The sequence below is a fragment of the Ailuropoda melanoleuca genome, chromosome 19 (assembly GCF_002007445.2).
Source record: "Ailuropoda melanoleuca isolate Jingjing chromosome 19, ASM200744v2, whole genome shotgun sequence".
NCBI classification, from domain to species: Eukaryota; Metazoa; Chordata; class Mammalia; order Carnivora; family Ursidae; genus Ailuropoda; species Ailuropoda melanoleuca.
In genome coordinates, this window is record NC_048236.1 from 21,671,184 (window position 1) to 21,693,251 (window position 22,068).

At 37.3% G+C, this 22,068-nt stretch overlaps 1 protein-coding gene across 5 annotated transcripts in view; it reads left to right on the forward strand.

Annotated features, from left to right (window-relative positions):
• Positions 1-22,068, forward strand: part of ADGRB3 (adhesion G protein-coupled receptor B3) — a 697,114-nt gene that overhangs the window by 385,659 nt on the left and 289,387 nt on the right. For all 5 annotated transcript variants that reach the window (XM_034648079.1, XM_034648080.1, XM_034648081.1 and 2 more), the window contains one exon: positions 7,207-7,309. In XM_034648079.1, coding sequence (XP_034503970.1) covers positions 7,207-7,309 — 103 coding nt within the window. The remainder of the gene's footprint in view (positions 1-7,206; positions 7,310-22,068) is intronic.

Genomic DNA, 22,068 nt, shown 5'->3' on the forward strand with positions numbered 1-22,068 from the left:
ATCTCTGTCGAATAAATAAATAAAATCTTTAAAAAAAAAAACCAAAAAACAAAAGTGGGATTTCCTCATCATATGCTAATTATACTTTTGATTTTTTGAAGAATCTTCATGCTGTTTTCCATAGCATTTTTACATTCCCACCAACAGTGCATAAGGCTTCCAATTTCTCCATAACAATGCCAACACTTGTTATTTTCTGGTTTTTTAATTGTTTTGTTTTGTTTTGTTTGTTTGTTTGTTTGGATAGTAGCCATCCTAATAGGTATGAAATACCTCATTGTGGTTTTGATTTGCATTTCCCTGATAATTAGTGATGTTGAGCATCTTTTCATATATTTATTGGCCATCTCTATATCATGTTTGGAGAGATGTCTAAGTCTTTTGCCCTTTTTTGTAATCCTATTGTTTGTTTTTGTTGTTGAGTTTTAGGATTTCTTTATATATTCTCAATATTAGCCCTTTGACAGATATATGGCTTATAAATATTCTTTCTTCTCCCATAGATTGCCTTTTCACTCTATTGCTTATATACTGCACAGAAGTTTTTAAGTTTGATGTAGTATCATTTATCTAGTTTAGCTTTTGTTGCCTATGCTTTTGGTATCACATCAAAGCAATCATCGCCAGATTCAATGTCATGAAACTTTATCCCTGTTTTCTTCTAAGAGTTTTATAGTTTCAAGTCTTATGTTTAGATCTTTAATCTATTTGAGATAATTTTGTTATATGGCAGAACGTAAGGATCTAACTCTATTCTTTTGCATGTGGATGTCCAGTTTTCCCAGCATCATTTGTTGAACAGAGTATCTTTTCCCCATTGTGTGTAGCCTCAGCACCATTGTCAAAGATAATTTGAGTCTATATGAGAGGGTTAATTTCTGTGCTTTCTATTCTATTCATTTGGTTTATGTGTCTATCACTTGTCTTTATTCCAGTACCATACTGTTTTGGCTTACTGTAGCTTTGCAATATGTTTTGAAATAAGGAAACATGAGGCCTCTAGCTTTGTCATACTTGGTGAAGATTGTTTTGACTATTCAGTTTTTTGACAATCCATATGAATTTCAGGATTTTTTTTCTTTTTGTGTAAAAAAAATGTCATTGGGATTTTTGATAGGAATTGCAGTGATCTGTAGATTGCTTTAGGTAGTACCAACATTTTAACAATATTAAGTCTTCAAATTCATGAACATGGGACATTGTCCCATTTATTTGTGTCTTCTTTGATTTCTGTCAGCAAGATTTTTTGTTTGTTTGGTTTCGGCTTAAAAGTCTTCCTTACATTCATTCCTAAGTATTTTATTCTTTTTGATTCTATTACAAATAGATTTGTTTCTTTAATTTACTTTTTGGATTGTTTGTTAGTGTATAGAAAAGCAACTGATTTTTGAGTGTAAATGTTGTATCCTGTAACTTTGCTGAATTTGCTTATTAGTTCTTTTTTTTTAAGAATTTATCTATTTATTTGACAGAGAGAGAGGCAGTGAGAGAGGGAACACAAGCAGGGGGAGAGGGAGAGGGAGAAGCAGGCTTCACGCTGAGCAGGGAGCCTGATGCGGGGCTCAATCCCAGAACGCTGGGATCGTGACCTGAGCCAAAGGCAGACGCTTAACGACTGAGCCACCCAGGTGCCCCTGTTTATTAGTTCTGACAGGTTTTTTCTGTGGAATCTTTAGGGTTTTCTTCATATAAGATCATTTCACCTTGAACAGAGGTAATTTTGCTTCTTCCTTTCCCATTTGGTTGCCTTATATTTCTCTTTCTTACCTAATTGCTTTGATTAGGAATGCAATACTATGTTGAATAGAAGTGGCAATAGATGGCATCCTTGCCTTGTTCCTGATCTAACAGTGAACACTTTCAGTTTTTCACCATTGAGTATAATGTTGGCTGTGGGTTTTTCATACATGGTCCTTACTATGTTGAGATACTTTCCCTCTATGCCTAATTTGTTGAGAGTTTTTATCCTGAAAAAATGATTTTTTTTTCAAATGTTGTTTCTGCATCAATTGAAATGATCACATTACTTTTGTCCTCCATTCTGTTAATGTGGTATATTACCTTGATTTTCATATGTTGAACCATCCTTGCATCCCAGAAATAATTCCCACTTGATCAATGTTGTATGATATTTTTAATGTGTTGTTGAATTTAATTTGCTAGTATTTTGTTTGGATTTTTTTTTTTTTTTGCATCACTCTTCATCAGGAATATTGGCCCGTAGTTTTCATTTCTTGTATCTTTTTCTGATTTTGGTAGGAGGGTCTCATAAAGTGAGTTTGGAAGTATGTCCTCCTCTTCAATGTTTTGGAAAGGTTTGAGAAGAGCTGATGTTAATTCTTCTTTACGTGTTTGATGGAATTATTCCAGCGAAGCCATCTCTTTTTGGGCTTTTCTTTGTTGGGAGGTTTTGATTACAGATTCAATCTCTACTAGTTATAGGTCTGTTACATTTTTAAATTTCTTCTTGAATCTTAGTCTTGGCAGCTTTTATGTTTATAAGAATTTCTTTTAAATTATCCAGTTCATTGGCATGTAATTGTTTATAGTTGTTTCTTGTAACCTTTTTTATTTCTGTGGCATTAGTTGTAATGTCTCCTCTCTTTATTTTTGGTTTTTGTTATTTTAGTTTTCTCTCTTTTACTAGTTATTCTAGTTAAGAGTTGGTCAATTTTGTTGATTTTTTTTTTTCCAAACAACTAACTCTTATTTTGGTTGATATTTTCTATTGTTTTTCTATTCCCTATTTGTTTCTGCTTTAATCTTTATTGTTCTTTCTGCTAACTTTGGTTTTAGTTTATTGTTGTTTTTTTCTAGTTCTGTGAAATAAAATTAGGTTGTTGACTTGAGATCTTTCTTCTTTTTAAATGGAAGCATTTACCCCTATATATTTCTTAGTCTTTTGCTGTATCCCATTAGTTTCGATATGTTGTGTTTTCATCATCATTTGTCTCAAGATTTTTTTAGTTTCTCTTGTGATCTGTCCTTTGGTCCATTGATTGTTCAAGAGTGTTTTATTTAATTGCCTAATATTTGTGAATTTTCCAGTTTTTTTTTTTTGCCTTCAATTTCTAGTTTCATTCCACTGTGGTCAGGAAAGATACTAAGTATGATTTCAACCATCTTAAATTTGTTAAGACTCTTTTTGTGGCATCACCCATGATTTATCCTGGAGAATACTCTATATGCACTTGGGAATAACATATATTCTGCTGTTGTTGGATAGGGTGTTCTTTATATGTCTGTTAGATCCAACTGATCTATAGTGTTGTTCATGTCCTCTGTTTTAGTGATCGATTATCTGGTTGATTTATCCATTATGAAACTGGGGTATTGAATTGAAATCTGCTATTTTTGTGTTGCTGTCTGTTTTTCCCTTTCATTCTGTCAACACTTGCTTCAAATATTTGGGTGCTCTGCTGTTAGATATGTATATGTTTATAATTGTTATATCTCCCTGGCAAACTGGCCCTTTTGTCAGTATATAATGTTCTTCTTTGTCTCTTATTTTGGTTTTTGACTTAAAGTCTATTTTGTCCATTACAAATATGGCCATCTCTGCTTTCTTTTGGTTACCATTTGTATGGCCATCATTTTCCATCTTTCACTTTCAGCCTGTGTATGTCCTTATACCTGAAGTGAGTCTCTTGTAAACAGCTACATTCCATTTTGTAGTCACTTTTTTACTCTTTTTAAGATATGGTTAATGTACACTAAGTGCCTTAAGCCTTTGTAATAATTGTGAAGAATAACTTGGGTGTCCTTTGAATGAATAACTCTACACATTTTTAAATGTTTTAGCCAAACCAACTAGCACAAATCTCAAGAACAGAAAAGAACTTTATTGTTTTAGTCATGAAATCCATTTGGCTATCAGATCTGCTTTCCTTGCAGTGAATATAAATGTGTACCCAGCCAGGAAGCATTAGTAGATCACAAAGCCTGACATGGCACATAAGGAGCCAGCTACCCACTTATGCAAATTAGAATAAATTGATAGAATAAATTAAAGATAATTTCACACACTGTACACTTTTTAAAAAGGGACCCACTGCGTAATGTAAATTTGCTTATTTTTCCTTCATCAGGCATTTTAATACCATGATAATGGCATTACATTTTAACCCAGCTTGGTCAAAAGTTTGATATTTTTGCTTACTATGTGTTTATTTAATATGATATTTAAACATGTATTAGCACTAAAATGTGCAAAGCATAATGCAAATGAGGATATATAAATGCTAGATAGAAATCTTGCCCTCATTGAACTTATAATCATGTGGAAGGAGACATACATATTAATGGATGTTGTGGTAGAGATCGTAACATATTAGTAGGACAAGGTGAGGGAGGGTAGTACATGAATGTGATGAGAACATCCATCTGCATAATTATACTGGCATGCATCCTTTCCCAGTTGAATATTAAATAAGTTCACACACACACGCACGTACACACACACAGAGCAAAAGTCCTAAGGTGGGCTCTGTCTTCTAGGGGTCATCTCCACAAGCCCAGTTGAGAAGCTGATAAACCTGACACAGAGCAACATACCCTACAGAAGGCTGCTCATCGTAGCTGCTTTGCTTTCTATACCCCAGTTTCCCAGGGTCAAAATTCCCACATGCCCAAACACACAGAGAGAGCTTCATAAATATCTTGACAAAATTATAAATTCCTGTTTGGAGTACTCACATCTGTATTTTCTGGTAAATGATCCACTTACACAACTTTAAAATAATACAAAATATCTATATACCATCAAATTTAACTAACATTTATTAATTAAAATTAGAAGTTAAGTTAAATTAACATTGGGTTTATTTATAGCAGAGAAATGGGAGTATAAATAGAACCGGAATAAAAAGGCAAAATGAATTATAGTGACATGTAAATATTTTTGTTTCAAGGTAACCATACCAGAACTCAAACATATTCAGGCTAATTTGGGAAAGGAACTTGCATCTGTGTGCTCAGGACTGTTCTCTGGGAGAACCCACCATAATTTTTTTGGTGGTGACAGACAAACATTTTCTCCAACCCCAAGTTATATACACCTTGTCATTCTCTGAGAATCCTATCATATCTGCTAATATAATTAGCTGCCCAGTATCATCTCACAGCTTTGTTAATTCCATCTGTTCTCACTTGATCCTCTGAACACTTAGAGAAATAGGGAACAATAAATTTGCAAAGGGAACTTGGCATTTAGAGCTTACCTTCATATCACTCTCAATGCAACTGACCTTCAATTAGTATTAAATGAAATAAAGGACAGTTAACCAGCCCTCTCTGGGGTTTGCAGCTACCTTCCCCTAAGAAATATAAAGTCAAATTTATACCTTTTTGCTCTTTACTTTTTACTGTTAGGCTAGATACCATGAAGCTTCCTGAGTGTTTAAGAATTTGTTATTTGACATTACTGATACATGAGAGATGGGCTAAAAAATGTTATTCAACTCAAAATATGTTAATAGTTCCTCTATTACTAAATACAGTAAATTCCTCATGGCGGCAGAGTTATCATTTTTTTCTGGTGAAATATCACAGTAAAGACCATCCCACTAGAGAAAAGATTTGCACAAAGAATGTGAGGTTCAACATTGTTCTACATTATTAGAATTATATGATTTTGATGGTACAGCCATTTTGGGAAACAGTGTGGCATTTACTTATAAGATTAAACATGCTTTTACGACATGATCAAGCAATTCCACTCCTAGGTATTTACCCCAAACATATGAAAGCACATGTCTATGTAGAAAGTTTGTATGCCAATTATTCATAATAGCCAAATATGAATAGTACTATTCATAAAAGCTAAAAATCAGAAGTAACACACAGGTTGCTTACTTAATTGATGAGTAGGTCACAAACTGTGTTATAGCCATATCATGGAATAATAGTCTCCTATAAAGAGAAACAAAATGGTGAATTCAGAAACATTATGCTAAGTGAATTAAGTCAAACATGAAGGTCTTTGTACTGTACGATTCTATTTAAATGAAATTCTAAAAAAGGCATGATTATAGAGGTAACGTGTTCATTGTTGCCTGGAACCTTGGGAGCAGGAGGGGATCAGATGCACAGAGCTCAAGGAAAGTGTTCAAGGTGAGGGGATCGGCTATCCATCTTGATTTGGTGGTGCTTGCATGGTACTAACAATTATAAAAGCATCAAACTGCCCACTTAAAATTGGTGAATTTTATTATCTATAAATAATGCTTTAAGCAACAAAAAAGAGAGAAAAATTAAATGACTTCATCTTTGATACCTGTTACAGATTCCCCAGGATAGTACATGTTCTATGGAGGAACATGCTCTGTTTTGTTTCAAATCAAAAAGAAAGGATGGAAGAAATATATATAGCTAAAAGTATAATAAAACGTTGAATGTCTAAATAAGAGGTGATATGTGGCATTTTATACATGTTGGATAAAAACCTGTATGTACAAGAAAGAGTTGGTTCTGTTTTATATGTTTATGTTTATGGATAATTTTTTGTAGCTTGTAAATATATTTAAAACTTCTTTGTGAGTGAACTGTAATTGGTAAGATATTTTAAATGTATTCCTTACGTGGAGCATATTGAAATAAAGCAGCAGCCTGTAAGTCTGTATTGCTGAAGTGAATGATAGTCAGTGATTAGCAACAGCATTTACTTATATTTAAACTCTGCTTGCTTTCATGCTAAACCACATTCCAATTATTCATCTTAATGAATTTTGAGATAGTCTAAAAAACGCCAAGATAGCACTCTACAAGAATATTTGGTCTCCTGGAGAACAAAACTGTTAAGTCCACCTTGAGATAAATGGATTATATTCATTTAAAGATTGCCTGAAGGTGTGAATTCACAATCCATCTCTCTTGTAGGTGAATCAGATTTAAGTAATCGAAAGCTTGTCAGTGCTGCTGCTTTTTCATCTTCCTTGCATCTAAAATGCTAACAGTCAGCAATAGCTTTCTCCCCTTCAAAGTTTTCTAGTTCCAAATAGGGTTTGTTTATAAGAAGAAATAACTGTAGCTTTCCATGAGTAGTACTCTAGTATCATTCTTTAAATCTGTTTGCCCAATGTTTCTCTGCTTTCCTTAAGATACGTTGGGATATATTTATTTAACATGCATCCCAACATGTACTGAGCAGTAGGAATTTATACATGTCATTGATCCTTTCTCCTTTTAATCATAATTACTGTGTTTCAGAAATTACACTGTTGTCAATTCCAAAATCATCGTGGTCACAATAAGGCCTGAACCCAAAACAACTGATTCATTTCTGGAGATAGAACTTGCTCATTTGGCTAATGTAAGTATCATCCCCGTGGCCTTGAGTTGGTTATAGAATTTACCTTTAAACAAAAGTTAACAGTCAGTCATTTGATTAGATCAGAACACATTTTTCTAGACTTTTAAGAGCTGTAAATGAAGTAGTTTGCTATGAAGATATATATTATATGGAAACACAATGCTGGGAGATGCCAAGGGATGTGCATGCATTTTTGATAACTCTGTACTCTGGTGACTATATAGTTTGAAACACTGTTTTTACCAAGTTTTATAAAAATTCAGAATTTTGTTTTAAAAAAATGCCAGATTATCCTATGCTTTTGTCCGAAATGAAACTCCCTTCAGTTTATCCAAGATAGTAATTATTAGATTGTTTATCTATGTACACATCTTTATTGGACTCTGAGCCAAGCAATGGGGGAGACCAAGATGAGTAAGAATCTGTCTCAACATGGAAGACTGCCAAGTAAATACATAGGTTTAAGATGCTTACAGCAATAGAAATTATAAACATAATACAAAGGGGAGGAATTAACTTCAGGGTACCCCAGAGTAGAAGAATGGGTGGGATGCATTTGAAAGTGCTAGGTCAAGGATCAGAGAAGGCTTCTTAAAACTACCTGGGTACTCCAGTAATCCAGATCTAGACCTCTTGTTCTAGAATGACAAGAACCCTTTCTTGAATCCATCCAACTGCAACTGAAACTCTTTAAATCTTGTTCTGTCCTGCTGTAGAAATTAAAAATTCTACTTCTACTTTACACATTCACTTTAAATGCTTCAATCATTGATGAGTAGGGACAAGGAAAGTGATTCCTATTAAGGCTCTCCTGATTATACTTTGATACTCCCTGTATTAAAGTGAACCACTCTCATGTGTTGCGTATACACAGTTGTTTTTCTTTTAAATTCCTTGCAAAGTTTCTGTGAAGCTGACCTTTACATACAAGTAACAGAAGAACAGAGTGTCATTTTCCCAAATCGATAAACTTAATGAATGACACAACAGAATTTATACTCCCATCCTTTGGTTTACAAAACCTATATATTCTCTCCTATTTTACAATTTCTCGCTTCCAAAAAGAAAATCAATCTTGGTTTTATAAAAAATGACAATTATCTTCCCTGTGGACCACTTTTTACTAAGATGCTCTGGCTTCCTAGATTGTTTAATGAAAATCGCAAATCTCTTAGTAATGACTTTTAAACATCACAACTAATACTTAAACTGTTAGGTCTTTTTCAGCTTTTACCAAAATGTGACCATACCGGTTCTATTTAATTTCAAGAATGTGTTTTATTTCTATAAAATCTACCTCCTTTATGCTAAGAATAATCTCATCTCTACCTAATCTCATCACTGCACTGAACACTGGGAATTCCTTTAACATTGCTTTTGAGTAAGGAAGTTATTTTTTTGTAGGTTCAAAATCTGTTTAAAAAATATTTATTTACTTATGTGTTTGTTTTTATTGTTTGTTATGGTAATGTCTACCAGTTACAAGCATTGGTGAAAAATAGAAAGAGATACTAGTTCCCTGAATTGTTTACTAAAAAAAAAAAAAAAGTCAGAATAAATATCATGTTTCTTATGGAGAATACATGTAAGTGAACATCAACAATACTTTCCTAAGTAAAGTCACTGTTGAGAATTTAAAGAACATATTAATTAAATGACAAATTTTTATAAGTTAAAGAATGAGTAACCTCAAAAATAGTGTTGACAAAACAGTCTCACTAATGTTAATTCAGTAAAACAATTTGAAATGAACAGATTTAAGCTTTGAGTTGAACTTCCCTTCTGGGGGGATATTCTGTCAGCCAATTTACAAAGGAGATAAACCATGTACAGAAAGTAAATTACTTTTCACCTATGAAAACCAGAGTATCATCAATACATTTTATTAAGCAACAGCTGGACACTTGGAGTGGCAGGTAAAGTCAGAATATAAGAATGGTGAGATAATTATCACAAGTCACTTAGAACTAACTCTGTCTTTCAATATTTTGAGTGAATGAGTTGACGAAATTTTCTAAACAATACAATCTCTGCTCTAGAAGACCTCCATTTAAAAGAATATAGACAAATCTGTTGAAAGGGGGTCTGAGGGAGAAGGAGAGGAAGAAGAAAAGCTTATGCTGGAGAAGAAAATGCTGCCAATTGTTCTCACTCACTTCTACTCTCCCCTGCTTGCAGTGCCAGCTGCCCTCAGAGGCCAGCCCAATTAACAACTGCGCGATGGAGCCTCTCTGGGTGGCGGGATCCCTCATTTCTCCCCTTTATTTTATAAATACCTCTAACACTTCCTCCATACAATACATATAGTCCTTCTTGCTCTCCTGTTTTGAATTTCTAATGCTTGTTGTATTTATACTTATCACCCAAATTAGAGTTTGTAAAATACTATACTACTCACTGAGGGAAGGGATATGTAACTGATTTGTTGAGTATCCTAGTATTTATTACCAGTTTTAGTATAAAAATATGCTTTATATATTGATTTTAGCTTATTTCCATTGAAGAGATCATCAAAGAGCCTATAGTGAAATATAACGGTCTTCTCTAAAATGTGAAAAAAAGATACATCTTAAACATGAAAATAGAAATTGATTAGAACAAGCTGAAATTTAATTATAACTATATATATAATCACTGTTTTTGTCTTCAAAACTGAACTGTTTTAGATATATTTCAAATATCAAGTCTACTTTCACCTATTTTCTTATATCAAAAGTATGTGCCACACTTTCCTGAGCTCAGAAAACAATAATGACTTGCAAATTATATCTACTTCATATACCATGTAGAAAAAAAATGAAGAATGAGAATAGTTATAGTGAGACTAGGGAAAAGCCTGTTAACATTTCCTAAACAAAATGTGTTCTTTTAAAAAGCTTTTTAACAAATAGCATTTAAAGCATGTCAAATATAATAGGGCCCTTGGGAACTGGTAGGAATAGGTAGTAGAATATGGAATCTTGAAATTCCAAGTTGTGTTTAGCAAAGCCGATTGCAGTTTTACCCAGCACATTAATCATTAATGACTAAGATGTTATTCTTAGTTCGGGTTTGGAGGGCTTATGGCTTTATTGTGATGACCTATAGAGTCAGGGTCTATAGTCCTTAGTACTTAGGCATAGCAATTGTCTGCTTTTAAAAATATAGCAAATTTGCTTTCCCAGAAAAAGAATTTTATTTTTCATGTTACTTAAGGTTTCTTCAGTGTGACATTTATGGTTATCAATATTGTTAGATTATCTAAGGAGTACGGGAAGTTACTAATTTTATTGAAAATAATTATTGGGTCCCAAATAAGTATAGTAGAATGACCTTATATGCACACTCACACACACACACACACACACACATTTGCATTAGGATGACTTGGATCTGACAGATCTGAGCCTGCTATGACTTTCTAAGGTGCATAACATCTCCATCCTTAAAGATGAGTTAGAAGAATAAGAAAATAAATATATTTTAGTTAGCTCATACTCTATCAACTTTGTTAGCCTGAAAATGTATTCTTTTCCAAATTTAGGAATATTTTTATGTAGTTCCATTTCTAGTGGAAAGACTGATTGGACTATGCTGGCCTGCAGTCTCTGCAGTCTTGCCTTTCTTTTTTTTCTTTTTTTTTCTTCCTCTGAGTAATGACTCTGGTGGTGTAGGTAACATGATACTGCTGTCTTTCAGCATTGAAAAAAATCCACAAAGTTTATTTGTAGTTCTCAAATTGGTCATATTCACAAAAAATCTCATGGGAATTTGGGCTTGTAGGTTTTGTTTTCTTTGCCATATTTGCTTGCATACTAACAGGATCAAGCTAACAAATGAAGGAGTTTGTGTTTGTGTGTATAAACTAAAATTAATCCTGAGCCATGGCCTTTGTAAATCATAGCTGAAAACACAATGGAAGACTATAATGAATATGCTTGTTACCATTAGATAAGCATGAGAAACAATGAAGAGATTTCAACACTCATCAGTGAGTATTTTGATGAATACCAAAGACTGATAATAACCTAAGGAATTAAAAATCACTTGGCAAAGCTTGAGGAAGTTCAGTCTATGCATCTATAATTTCTACGAAGGGGTGTTTGTATCCCTTTACTTTTTGAATTACTTTTCTACCCTAGCTTTTGTCCATTTAAAAGAGATTTCTGATTTTTCCCCCCTGCTTAAAGCTCTTGGTATTATGGAAGAGTCTTGACATGCTAACTAGACAAGCAGATTGATGGCTCTGCCATTGGCAGAAATTGAGATAGAAGTTGTTCCCTAGCTACAGTTTTTTTTGTTTTGTTTTGTTTTGTTTTTTGGTTATATCCTAAATTCCTCAGTTTGAGTAAGCAACCTTCCCACTTACATTCCGAATTCAGTTTATTTTGATTCATAATAGCTAGTCAACATTTTTCAAAAAGATTTTAGAATAATTATGCTATTTTTGGAGCAGCGATCAGCCAACTTTTTCAGTTAGGAGTCATATAGCAAATATTTTTAGACGTATGAGCCATAATGGCCTCTGTCCCATCTATTCAATTCTGCTGTTGGAGCATGAAAGTAGCCAGACAATATATAAACAAATGGGTGTGACTCTACAATGAAATTTTAGTTACAAAAATAGGTGGCCAGAATTGGATTCCAGGGTATAGAGTTAGTTAACCCCTACATGGTGCACAGATTCATGCTCCCCCTTCCTGCAAAATGCCCATGTCCTACTGTCCAGAACCTGATGTGTTACATGTCAAAGGGACTTTGCAGATGTGATAAAGGGTAAGGACATTGAGATGGGGAAATTATCTTGGATTATCTGGGTAGGTCCAATATAATCACCAGAACCATTAAAAGTGGATAGCTTTTCCCTACAGCTTTGGTCAGAAATACAACAGAATAAAGACTCAACTACCATTGCTAACTTTGACGATGGAGGAAGAGAACCAGAAGCAAGGGGTATAGGCAGGCTCTAAAAGCTGAAAACAACCCATGGTTGCCAACCAGGAAGGAAATATGGACCTCAGTACTACAACTGCAAGGAACTGAATTTTGCTGAAACCTCAATGAGCCTGAATATGGATTTATCCTTAGATCCTCCAGAAAGTAGTGCAATCCTGCCAATACTTTGATTTCAGCCTCGTGAATCTCTTGAGCAAGAGATCCAGCTGAGCTCACCAGACTTCTGACCTACAGAAACTGTGAGATAATAAATTTATATTATTCTATGCTGCTGTTTATGGTAATCTGTTACAGCAGCAGTAGAAAACTAATAACCCTGCATTGGAACATTGCAAAATTAATTTTAGATTATGAAGATAATATATATATATAAACATTAACAGTGCCATTTTGAATCAAACATAATACAATAGTGATGATATATTATTCAATAAGAATTAGCAACTAGAGATTAAATTTTGTCCTGCTGATTATCATACCAGCACTTTAGGAACTTGATTAAAGGAATCACTAGACAATGAGAATGGCCATAGTGAAGTGGTCGTGACATGTCAGGAAAAATCAGAGGATGTCACAAGATAGCACCACCTTGGTGATGACAGGAAGGGCCTTGTGGACCAGGTGCTGGACGTCAGGGGCAACTCTGGCATTTGTAGATATGTTGTGCTTTTGAAGCAATTTAGTAAAACTTCTCTGCCGGCAGCTGATAGACAGTGCAAAACACCACTGTTGCCCTTGCCTCTGCTACAATCCCATAAAAGCATTATTAAGATACATTATAATATCCCCTTAGCTGTAAAAGGAAAAGATTTAAGCTGTATGTTTTATCTATATGAAATCTAGTTATTTATTTATATTAAAGCTATTTGCCACTCCAACTCATTGGAAATGCTTGGGGAGTTTCTCCCCCTAGGAAACCCATGTGTTTGTTGGGAGGTGCACCAGATTCCTGTGCACACATTGTTGGAAATGATGTAACCATATGATCATATATGGGTAAGACACTCTAAGACACCTACGTGGAGGCAATGATTTTCTTTGAAGAACACAACGTACAAATAATTCCTGATAGTGGTTCGGCTTTTTACTATATCTCATATGTCAAATAGGCATTATTCATTGGGAAATAATGTACCTTCAGGTTAGTGATATATCTCAGAAATTAGAGAAGCAAGCTGTTATCACATCCACAAAAATTGTGTCATCTGGTTAATGTGGGCTAGTGAGTAACCACATAGCAGAAGGTGAATTAAATATACACTGTTTCTTTATGTTCCAGTTAAGTAGCTGCCAACTCCCCAAGAAGAGCTATGCAACATGGGTGTGACTCATCCTGATAAAACAATATTCTGCATTTTTCACTTCAGTGGTCTCTATATCAGTTTGTGTTAGTGAAAGTCAGCTCCTTCTTTTCCATACTGACTGGTTCTCAATGTGATGCTTTCTACAGAACCCTCGTAAATCTATCCAAAAATTCCTTTGTATCCATTCTCCTATTAAGTACGAACACAGTATTGAAGTTTTAATGATGCTCTTTAGACTTCAAGTATATGTCAGCTACGTTTTCAAAAAAAAAAAAAGGAGAAAGAAAGAAAAGAAAGAGAGAAAGTGTTAGAACCAGATTTAGTTGTTTTTAAGATCATTTAAAAATATGAAAATATGGAACAATGCTTACCATAATCTTGAAAAAGGATTTGGACAACATTCAACAGATCATTTTCTGTTCTTGAGCTTCATACACCTTTTTCAACTGTATCATACCCTTGGGTGGTATATTACACCTTCAGGGACTATGAAGCCATTTATATGTTAAAAGAAATACTCTCACTGATCAGCTTTTAGTGACCTTTCATAGATTTGACTATGGAAAAATTTACATCCACAAGATCTTACCTTCCCTAACATGCATTCCTTAGACTTTTTTTAATGTGTCTTTTCTCAAGTAGTATTAAAATTATATGCAAGATATAATCTTCTGTGGGTCAGGTCAATCATTTTGGAAATGTTTTCAAGAAATTCCCAAAATCTATTTGTGCAGTTATATAATAACTACAATTAAGCTTTAGTTGGGAAAGAAAGGGAGCATAAGCTTAGCAAAGCTCAGGTATTTTTAATACAAAGCCTTTATGTCTAAATTTTTGAAAATTAAAGATAGTGAAGTGTCCATTGAACAACCTTCCTCCCATCTACACTCAAGAAATCAATGTGCAATGCACTAGAAGATGTGACAGAGAGAGTCATCCTGGAACATCTGAGTCAGAAAACTGGAAACGTTGATATAGTCATGATGAAGTCACTGCCCTTCTTCATGCCCTTAGATCCTTTATCTGTTTGCTTGCTTTGCCTCTATAGACAAGAGGATATATTGTTTTAAGAGGACTATGAAAGGTACAAAACTTCCAGACCTCGAAGTTGCTATGGCATATGAGCACTAGGCTTTTGAAAATTTGAAGAAAAACGAGGTAAAGAAACATATAATTTCTGTTGCGTGTCTCTTGAGCAGTTTTTCTTCAGATTTGATGTGGATAGAAACGGTTGGGTGGCGGCAGAAATAATTAAAATGCACGTTCCTAGGTATAGCCCCAATCTCAAAATTTGTGGAGTCAAGGACTTCTACATTTTTAATAAGCACTCCAGTTGATTCTAGGGTAGGTCCAGCTAAAACCATTGGAAAGCACTAAGATAAGAAGAGTGTAATAAGGGGCGCCTGGGTGGCACAGCGGTTAAGCGTCTGCCTTCGGCTCAGGGCGTGATCCCGGCCTTATGGGATCGAGCCCCACATCAGGCTCTTCCGCTATGAGCCTGCTTCTTCCTCTCCCACTCCCCCTGCTTGTGTTCCCTCTCTTGCTGGCTGTCTCTATATCTGTTGATTAAATAAATAAAATCTTTAAAAAAAAAAAAGAAGAGTGTAATAAGGATAGCATGTGGATTGAATTTATTCAGAACTGAATAACACCAAAGAAAAATTAGAGAAACTTGGTGTTCATTCATTTTTATTGTGACTTTACTCTTATCTTTTATGTGATCAACTTCCTTCAGATCTCTGATCAAAGATCATCTTATTGGTGAAGGCTTCCCAGTATGTAAAATTACAACTCATTCACTTCCAAGTCTTTCGTGTCAGCGTGAGTTACTTATCAGAGCACAGATTACCATCCAGCATATTATATATTTATGTGTCTATTGTCTCTCTCCCTGCCCCCTTCACTATAGTTAAGTCTATGAAGCAAGAATTTTGTTTTGTTCACTTCTGTATCCTCAGTTCTTCAAAGGGTACCTGGAATGTACCCTTAGGTACCTGGAATGTACCCTTAGGTGTTTACTAAGTGATTTTTCTATGAATGACTAAAAAAAATTTACCATAGTGAGAGTAATTTACCATAGGGAGATGTATTCAGAGTATCCTCTAGGGGGAAAAATGACTTGGAAGAGAGTTTTGAAAGAAGAAAAGGAATTCACTTGTGAATGTCATTCAGGAATCACTGAGATCTATTACTAGAAAGGATGTCCAAATTCCCTATTCTATAAAATTAAGAAGAAAGAAAAGAAAAGAAAAAAAAGAAAAGAAAGAAAAGTTATGTAGCCCAAAGGAAAAGAGAGAACCACCCATAGAAATACATTGACAAAGCCAGTGATGTATTACACTGTTAAATAGGTATATTGGTGTTGATGTGGAAATAGGAGAGAAGTAAAAGTAAAAAACAGTGAAAGGGAGGAGTCCAAGATGGCGGAGGAGCAGGAGGCTTAAATTTCGTCTGGTCCCAGTAATGCAGCTAGATAGCTATTAGACCATTCTGAACACCTACAAACTCAACTGGAGAATGAAGAAAAGAATAGCAGCAACTAAGAAAAGAATAGCCACCACTTTCTGCAAGGAACCCAGTTTAAAACAGGAGTTGAGCTCCAGCTCGGCATTCCAAGATGGCAGAGGAGCAGGAGACCTAAAGTTCGTCTGGTCCCAGGAATTCAGTGAGAGAGCTACCAAACCATTCTGAATACCTATGAATGCAACTGGAGAATGAAGAAAAGAGTAGCAGAAACTCTATGAACAGAAAGGCAACCACTTTCTGCAAGGAGGAGAAAAGATGGAGGAGGAGTAGGCGACCCTTTCTCAGCTGGTCCGAGTCGAGCTGGATATCTACCAGACCATTCTGAACACCCACAGAATCAGCCTGAGATGCAGGAAGATACATCTGGATCTCTACAAATGAACATCTCCAGTGCTGAGAATTGAGGTACGAACTGGGGAGCTGTGAATCCAAGCACAGATATAGGAAGATAAAGGGAAGGGTGAGGGAGCCTCTGCACTCAGGCACCGGGAAGCAATAGCCCCTTGTGCTGGGGAGCGGGCTGGACTCTCAGACCAGCAACCGCAAGAGAGCGGACTGAGATAGTGAGCCTGGGAACGCCCCTGTCCAAACTGAAAACAGGAGCTCCCGACCGCACACTCGAACTAGAGTGAAACCGAGAGCTCAGGAGTGCAAATGTGTACCAGACTGAAAACTGGCGCTCCAGAGCACAGGCGAACCATACTGAAACAGGGAGCTTGGGAGCGCGCATGGGAACTGGGGGCAGCGGGCAGTGTTAGAAGCACAAAGGACAGAGATTTACTGGCCCTGGAAGTGAGGGCTGGCACACAGGCTGTGGGGAGCACATCCTGGATCACTGCAGGGTTTTTAGCAGCACCAATTGAAACAGAGTTAAAGTGGCCAGAACATCATTGGAGAGCAAACTACGATCTCTCAGCTCTGAGAGAGAGGCTAGGATACGGCCACTGCTGCTCTGACTCTCAGAAGAGGCACAAAAAACTGCCAGGGAAAGCCACCAGAGAACAAAAGCCCAGAAATACCAGCTCACATTGTGCCCATCCCCATCCCCCCTCACAGGGACAGGGCAACTCTACCCAAACAGGGTTTCCTGAATATCAGCACGGCAGGCCCCTCGCCCAGAAGGCAGGCTGAAAAATCAGAAGCCGACATCCCTAAGGTCCCTATAAAACAAGTGCAAACTGCCTGTGACCCGCACCCTCGAGACAGCAGACTGAGACCGTGAGCCGGGGGCGCATGCTACCAAACTTCTCACGGAGCTCCGGAACTCCGGTGTGCTCACTGGATCCAGACTGAGACCGGGAGCTCTGGGAGTGCGCACGGGGTGGCTGCTGGCTGGCAGGGTTAGAAACACAAAGGACAGAGATGCGCCGGCCCTGGAAGTGAGGGGTGGGACACAGGGTGTGGGGCACACAGCCCGGGATGCTGCAGGGTTGAGCAGCACCAACAGAAACAGAGTTCAAGTGGCCAGAACATCAGTGGAGAACGGGCCGCAATCCCTCCGTTCTGTGACATAGGCTGAATTTCANGCTGGCGGGGTTAGAAACACAAAGGACAGAGACGCGCCAGCCCTGGAAGTGAGGGCTGGGACACAGGGTGTGGGGCGCACAGCCCGGGATGCTGCAGGGTTGAGCAGCACCAACAGAAACAGAGTTCAAGTGGCCAGAACATCAGTGGAGAACGGGCCGCAATCCCTCCGTTCTGTGACATAGGCTGAATTTCAGCCGCTACTGCTCTGGCTCTCAGAAGAGGCACAGCAGACCGCCAGGGAAAGCCGCCAGAGAGCAAATGCCCGGAAATACCGGCTCACAGGGTGCCCATCACCATCCCCCCTCACAGGGGACACGGAGACTCTACCCAAACAGGGTTTCCTGAGTATCGGCGTGGCAGACCCCTCCCCCAGAAGGCAGGCTGAAAAATCAAGAAGCCCACAACCCGGGGCACCTGGGTGGTGCAGTCATTAATTGCCTGTCTTCGGATTAGGGCGTGATCACAGCATTCCGGAAAGGAGTCCCTCATCGGGCTTCTCCGCTGGGAGCCTGCTTCTTCCTCTCCCACTCCCCTGCTTGGGTTCCCTTTCCTGCTGACTGTCTGTCTCTCTCTCTCAAATAAATAAATAAAATCTTTAAAGAAGAAGTCCACATCCCTAACATCTCTATAAGACAAGGGCGCACAGCCTGGGTCCCAGTCAATAATTTGGGCTCTGGACAGCCCCGCAATCTCTCCTCATCAGAATGACGAGAAGGAGAAGTCCCCCCCCAGCAAAGAAAAGATAATGAGTCTGTGGCCTCTGCCACAGAATTAATACATATGGATGTATCCCAATTATCAGAAATGGAATTCAGGGCAACAATGGTCAAGATGATGAGTAAACTTGAAAAAAGTATTAACGAAAATGTTACTGAGAATATAGAATCCCTAAGGGCAGAAATGAGAGCGAATCTGACAGAAATTAAAAATTCTATGAGCCAAATGCAGTCAAAACTAGAGGCTCGGGCAGCCAGGGTCATCGAGGCAGAGGAACGCATTAGCGAATTGGAGGATGGGTTAGTAGAAGAAAAAACAAAAATAGAAGCTGGTCTTAAAAAATTCCATGCCCATGAATGTAGATTACGGGAGATTACTGACTCTATGAAACGATCCAATGTCAGAATCATCGGCATCCCTGAGGGGGTGGAGAAAAACAGAGGTCTAGAAGAGATATTTGAACAAATTGTAGCTGAAAACTTCCCTAATCTAGCAAGGGAAACAAACATTCGTGTCCAAGAGGCAGAGAGGACCCCACCCAAGCTCAACCACAACAAACCTACGCCACGTCACGTCATAGTGCAATTCGCAAATATTAGATCCAAGATACAGTATTGAAAGCGGCCAGGGCAAAGAAATTTCTCATGTACCAAGGAAAAGGTGTCAGAATTACATGAGACCTGTCTACACAGACCTGGAATGAGAGAAAGGGTTGGGGGGGCATTTTTAAAGCTCTTTCAGAGAAAAACATGCAGCCAAGGATCCTTTATCCAGCAAAGCNTCCAGAATCGCCAGTCATTAACCAATTTCATAACCACGAAACCAGCCCTACAGGAGATATTAAGGGGGGTTCTATAAAGGTAAAAAGGCCCCAAGAGAAATACAGAGTAGCAAGTCACAACCGATACAAAGACTTTAAAGAGAAATGGCATCATTAAAATCATATCTGTCAATAATCTCTATCAATCTAAATGGCTTAAACTCTCCCATAAAACGCCACAGGGTTGCAGATTGGATAAAAAGACATGACCCATCCATTTGCTGTCTACAAGAGACTCATTTTGAACCCAAAGATGCATTCAGACTTAGAGTAAGGGGATGGAGTACCATCTTCCACGCAAATGGACCTCAAAAGAAAGCTGGAGTAGCAATTCTCATATCAGATAAGATAGACTGGATTTTAAACTAGAGGCCATAGAGAGAGATACAGAAGGGCACTATATTATTCTTAAAGGAAGTATTCAACAAGTGGATATGACAATTATTAATATATATGCCCCCAACAGGGGAGCAGCAAGATACACAAGCCAACTCTTAACCAAAATAAAGAGACATATAGATAAGAACACAGTAATAGTAGGGGACCTCAACACCCCACTATCAGAAATAGACAGAACACCCTGGCAAAAACTAAGCAAAGAATCAAAGGCTTTGAATGCCATACTCGACGAGTTGGACCTCATAGATNCATGAAAATTATAAATATATATGCCCCCAACAGGGGAGCAGCAAGATACACAAGCCAACTCGTAACCAAAATAAAGAGACATATAGATAAGAACACAGTAATAGTAGGGGACCTCAACACCCCACTATCAGAAATAGACAGAACACCCTGGCAAAAACTAAGCAAAGAATCAAAGGCTTTGAATGCCATACTCGACGAGTTGGACCTCATAGATATATATAGAACACTACACCCCAGAACCAAAGAATACTCATTCTATTCAAATGCCCATGGAACATTCTCAAGAATAGATCATGCTCTGGGACACAAAACAGGTCTCAGCCAATACCAAAAGATTGAAATTATCCCCTGCATATTCTCAGACCACAACGCTCTGAAATTGGAACTCAACCACAAGGAAAAACCTGGAAGAAACTCAAACACTTGGAGGCTAAGAACCATCCTGCTCAAGAATGACNGACTCAAACACTTGGAGACTAAGAACCATCCTGCTCAAGAATGACTCGATGAACCAGGAAATCAAAAAGCAATTTAAACAATTTATGGAGACCAACGAGAATGAATACACAACGGTCCAAAACCTATGGGATACTGCAAAGGCAGTCCTAAGGGGGAAATACATAGCCATCCAAGCCTCACTCAAAAGAATAGAAAAATCTAAAATGCAGTTTCTATATTCTCACCTCAAGAAACTGGAACAGCAACAGAGGGACAGGCCTAACCCACTGACAAGGAAGGAGTTGACCAAGATTAGAGCAGAAATNAGCAGAAATCAATCAATTAGAAACCAGAAGTACAGTAGAGCAAATAAACATGACCAGGAGCTGGTTCTTTGAGAGAATCAATAAAATTGACAGGCCACTGGCAGGACTTATCGAAAAGAAAAGAGAAAGGACCGAAATTAATAAAATTATTAATGAAAAAGAAGAGGTCACGACCAACAACATTGAAATTGGAAGGATTATTAGAAATTTTTATCAACAGCTATATGCCAAAAAACTAAGCAATCTGGAAGAGATGGAGGCCTTCCTGGAAACCTATAAACTACCAAGACTGAAACAGGAAGAAATAGATTTCTTAAATAGGCCAATTAACTATGAAGAAATTGAGTCAGTGATAAACAACCTTCCAAATAATAAAACTCCAGGCCCAGACGGTTTTCCTGGGGAATTCTACCAAACATTCAAAGAAGAAATAATACCTATTCTCCTAAAGCTATTTCAAAAAATAGAAACAGAAGGAAAGCTACCAAACTCTTTCTATGAGGCTAATATTACCTTGATCCCCAAACCAGGCAAAGACCCCCTCAAAAAGGAGAATTACAGACCGATTTCTCTAATGAATATGGATGCCAAAATCCTCAACAAGATCCTTGCTAATAGAATCCAACAGTACATTAAAAGGATTATCCATCATGACCAAGTGGGATTCATACCTGGGATGCAAGCATGGTTCAACACTCGCAAATCAATCAATGTGATACATCATATCAACAAGAAAAGACTCAAGAACCATATGATCCTCTCAATTGATGCAGAAAAAGCATTTGACAAAATACAGCATCCTTTCCTGATTAAAACCCTTCAGAGTGTAGGAATAGAGGGTACATTTCTCAATCTCATAAAAGCCATCTATGAAAAGCCTACTGCAAGCATTATTCTCAATGGGGAAAAGCTGGAAGCCTTTCCCTTAAGATCAGGAACACGACAAGGATGCCCACTCTCGCCACTATTATTCAACATAGTACTAGAAGTCCTTGCAACAGCAATCAGAAGACAAAAAGGGATCAAAGGTATCCAAATCGGCAAAGAAGAAGTCAAACTGTCTCTCTTTGCAGATGACATGATACTCTATATGGAAAACCCAAAGGAATCCACTCCCAAACTATTAGAAGTTATAGAACAATTCAGTAAGGTGGCAGGATACAAAATCAATGCCCAGAAATCAGTTGCATTTCTATACACGAATAACGAGACTGAAGAAAGAGAAATTAGGGAATCCATCCCATTTACAATAACACCAAAAACCATACGTTACCTTGGAATTAACTTAACCAGAGACGTAAAGGACCTATATCCTAGAAACTATAGATCACTTTTGAAAGATATTGAGGAAGACATAAAAAGATGGAAAAATATTCCATGCTCATGGATTGGAAGAATTAACATAGTTAAAATGTCCATACTACCCAGAGCAATCTACACTTTCAATGCTATCCCGATCAAAATACCGAGGACATTTTTCAAAGAACTGGAACAAATAGTCCTTAAATTTGTATGGAA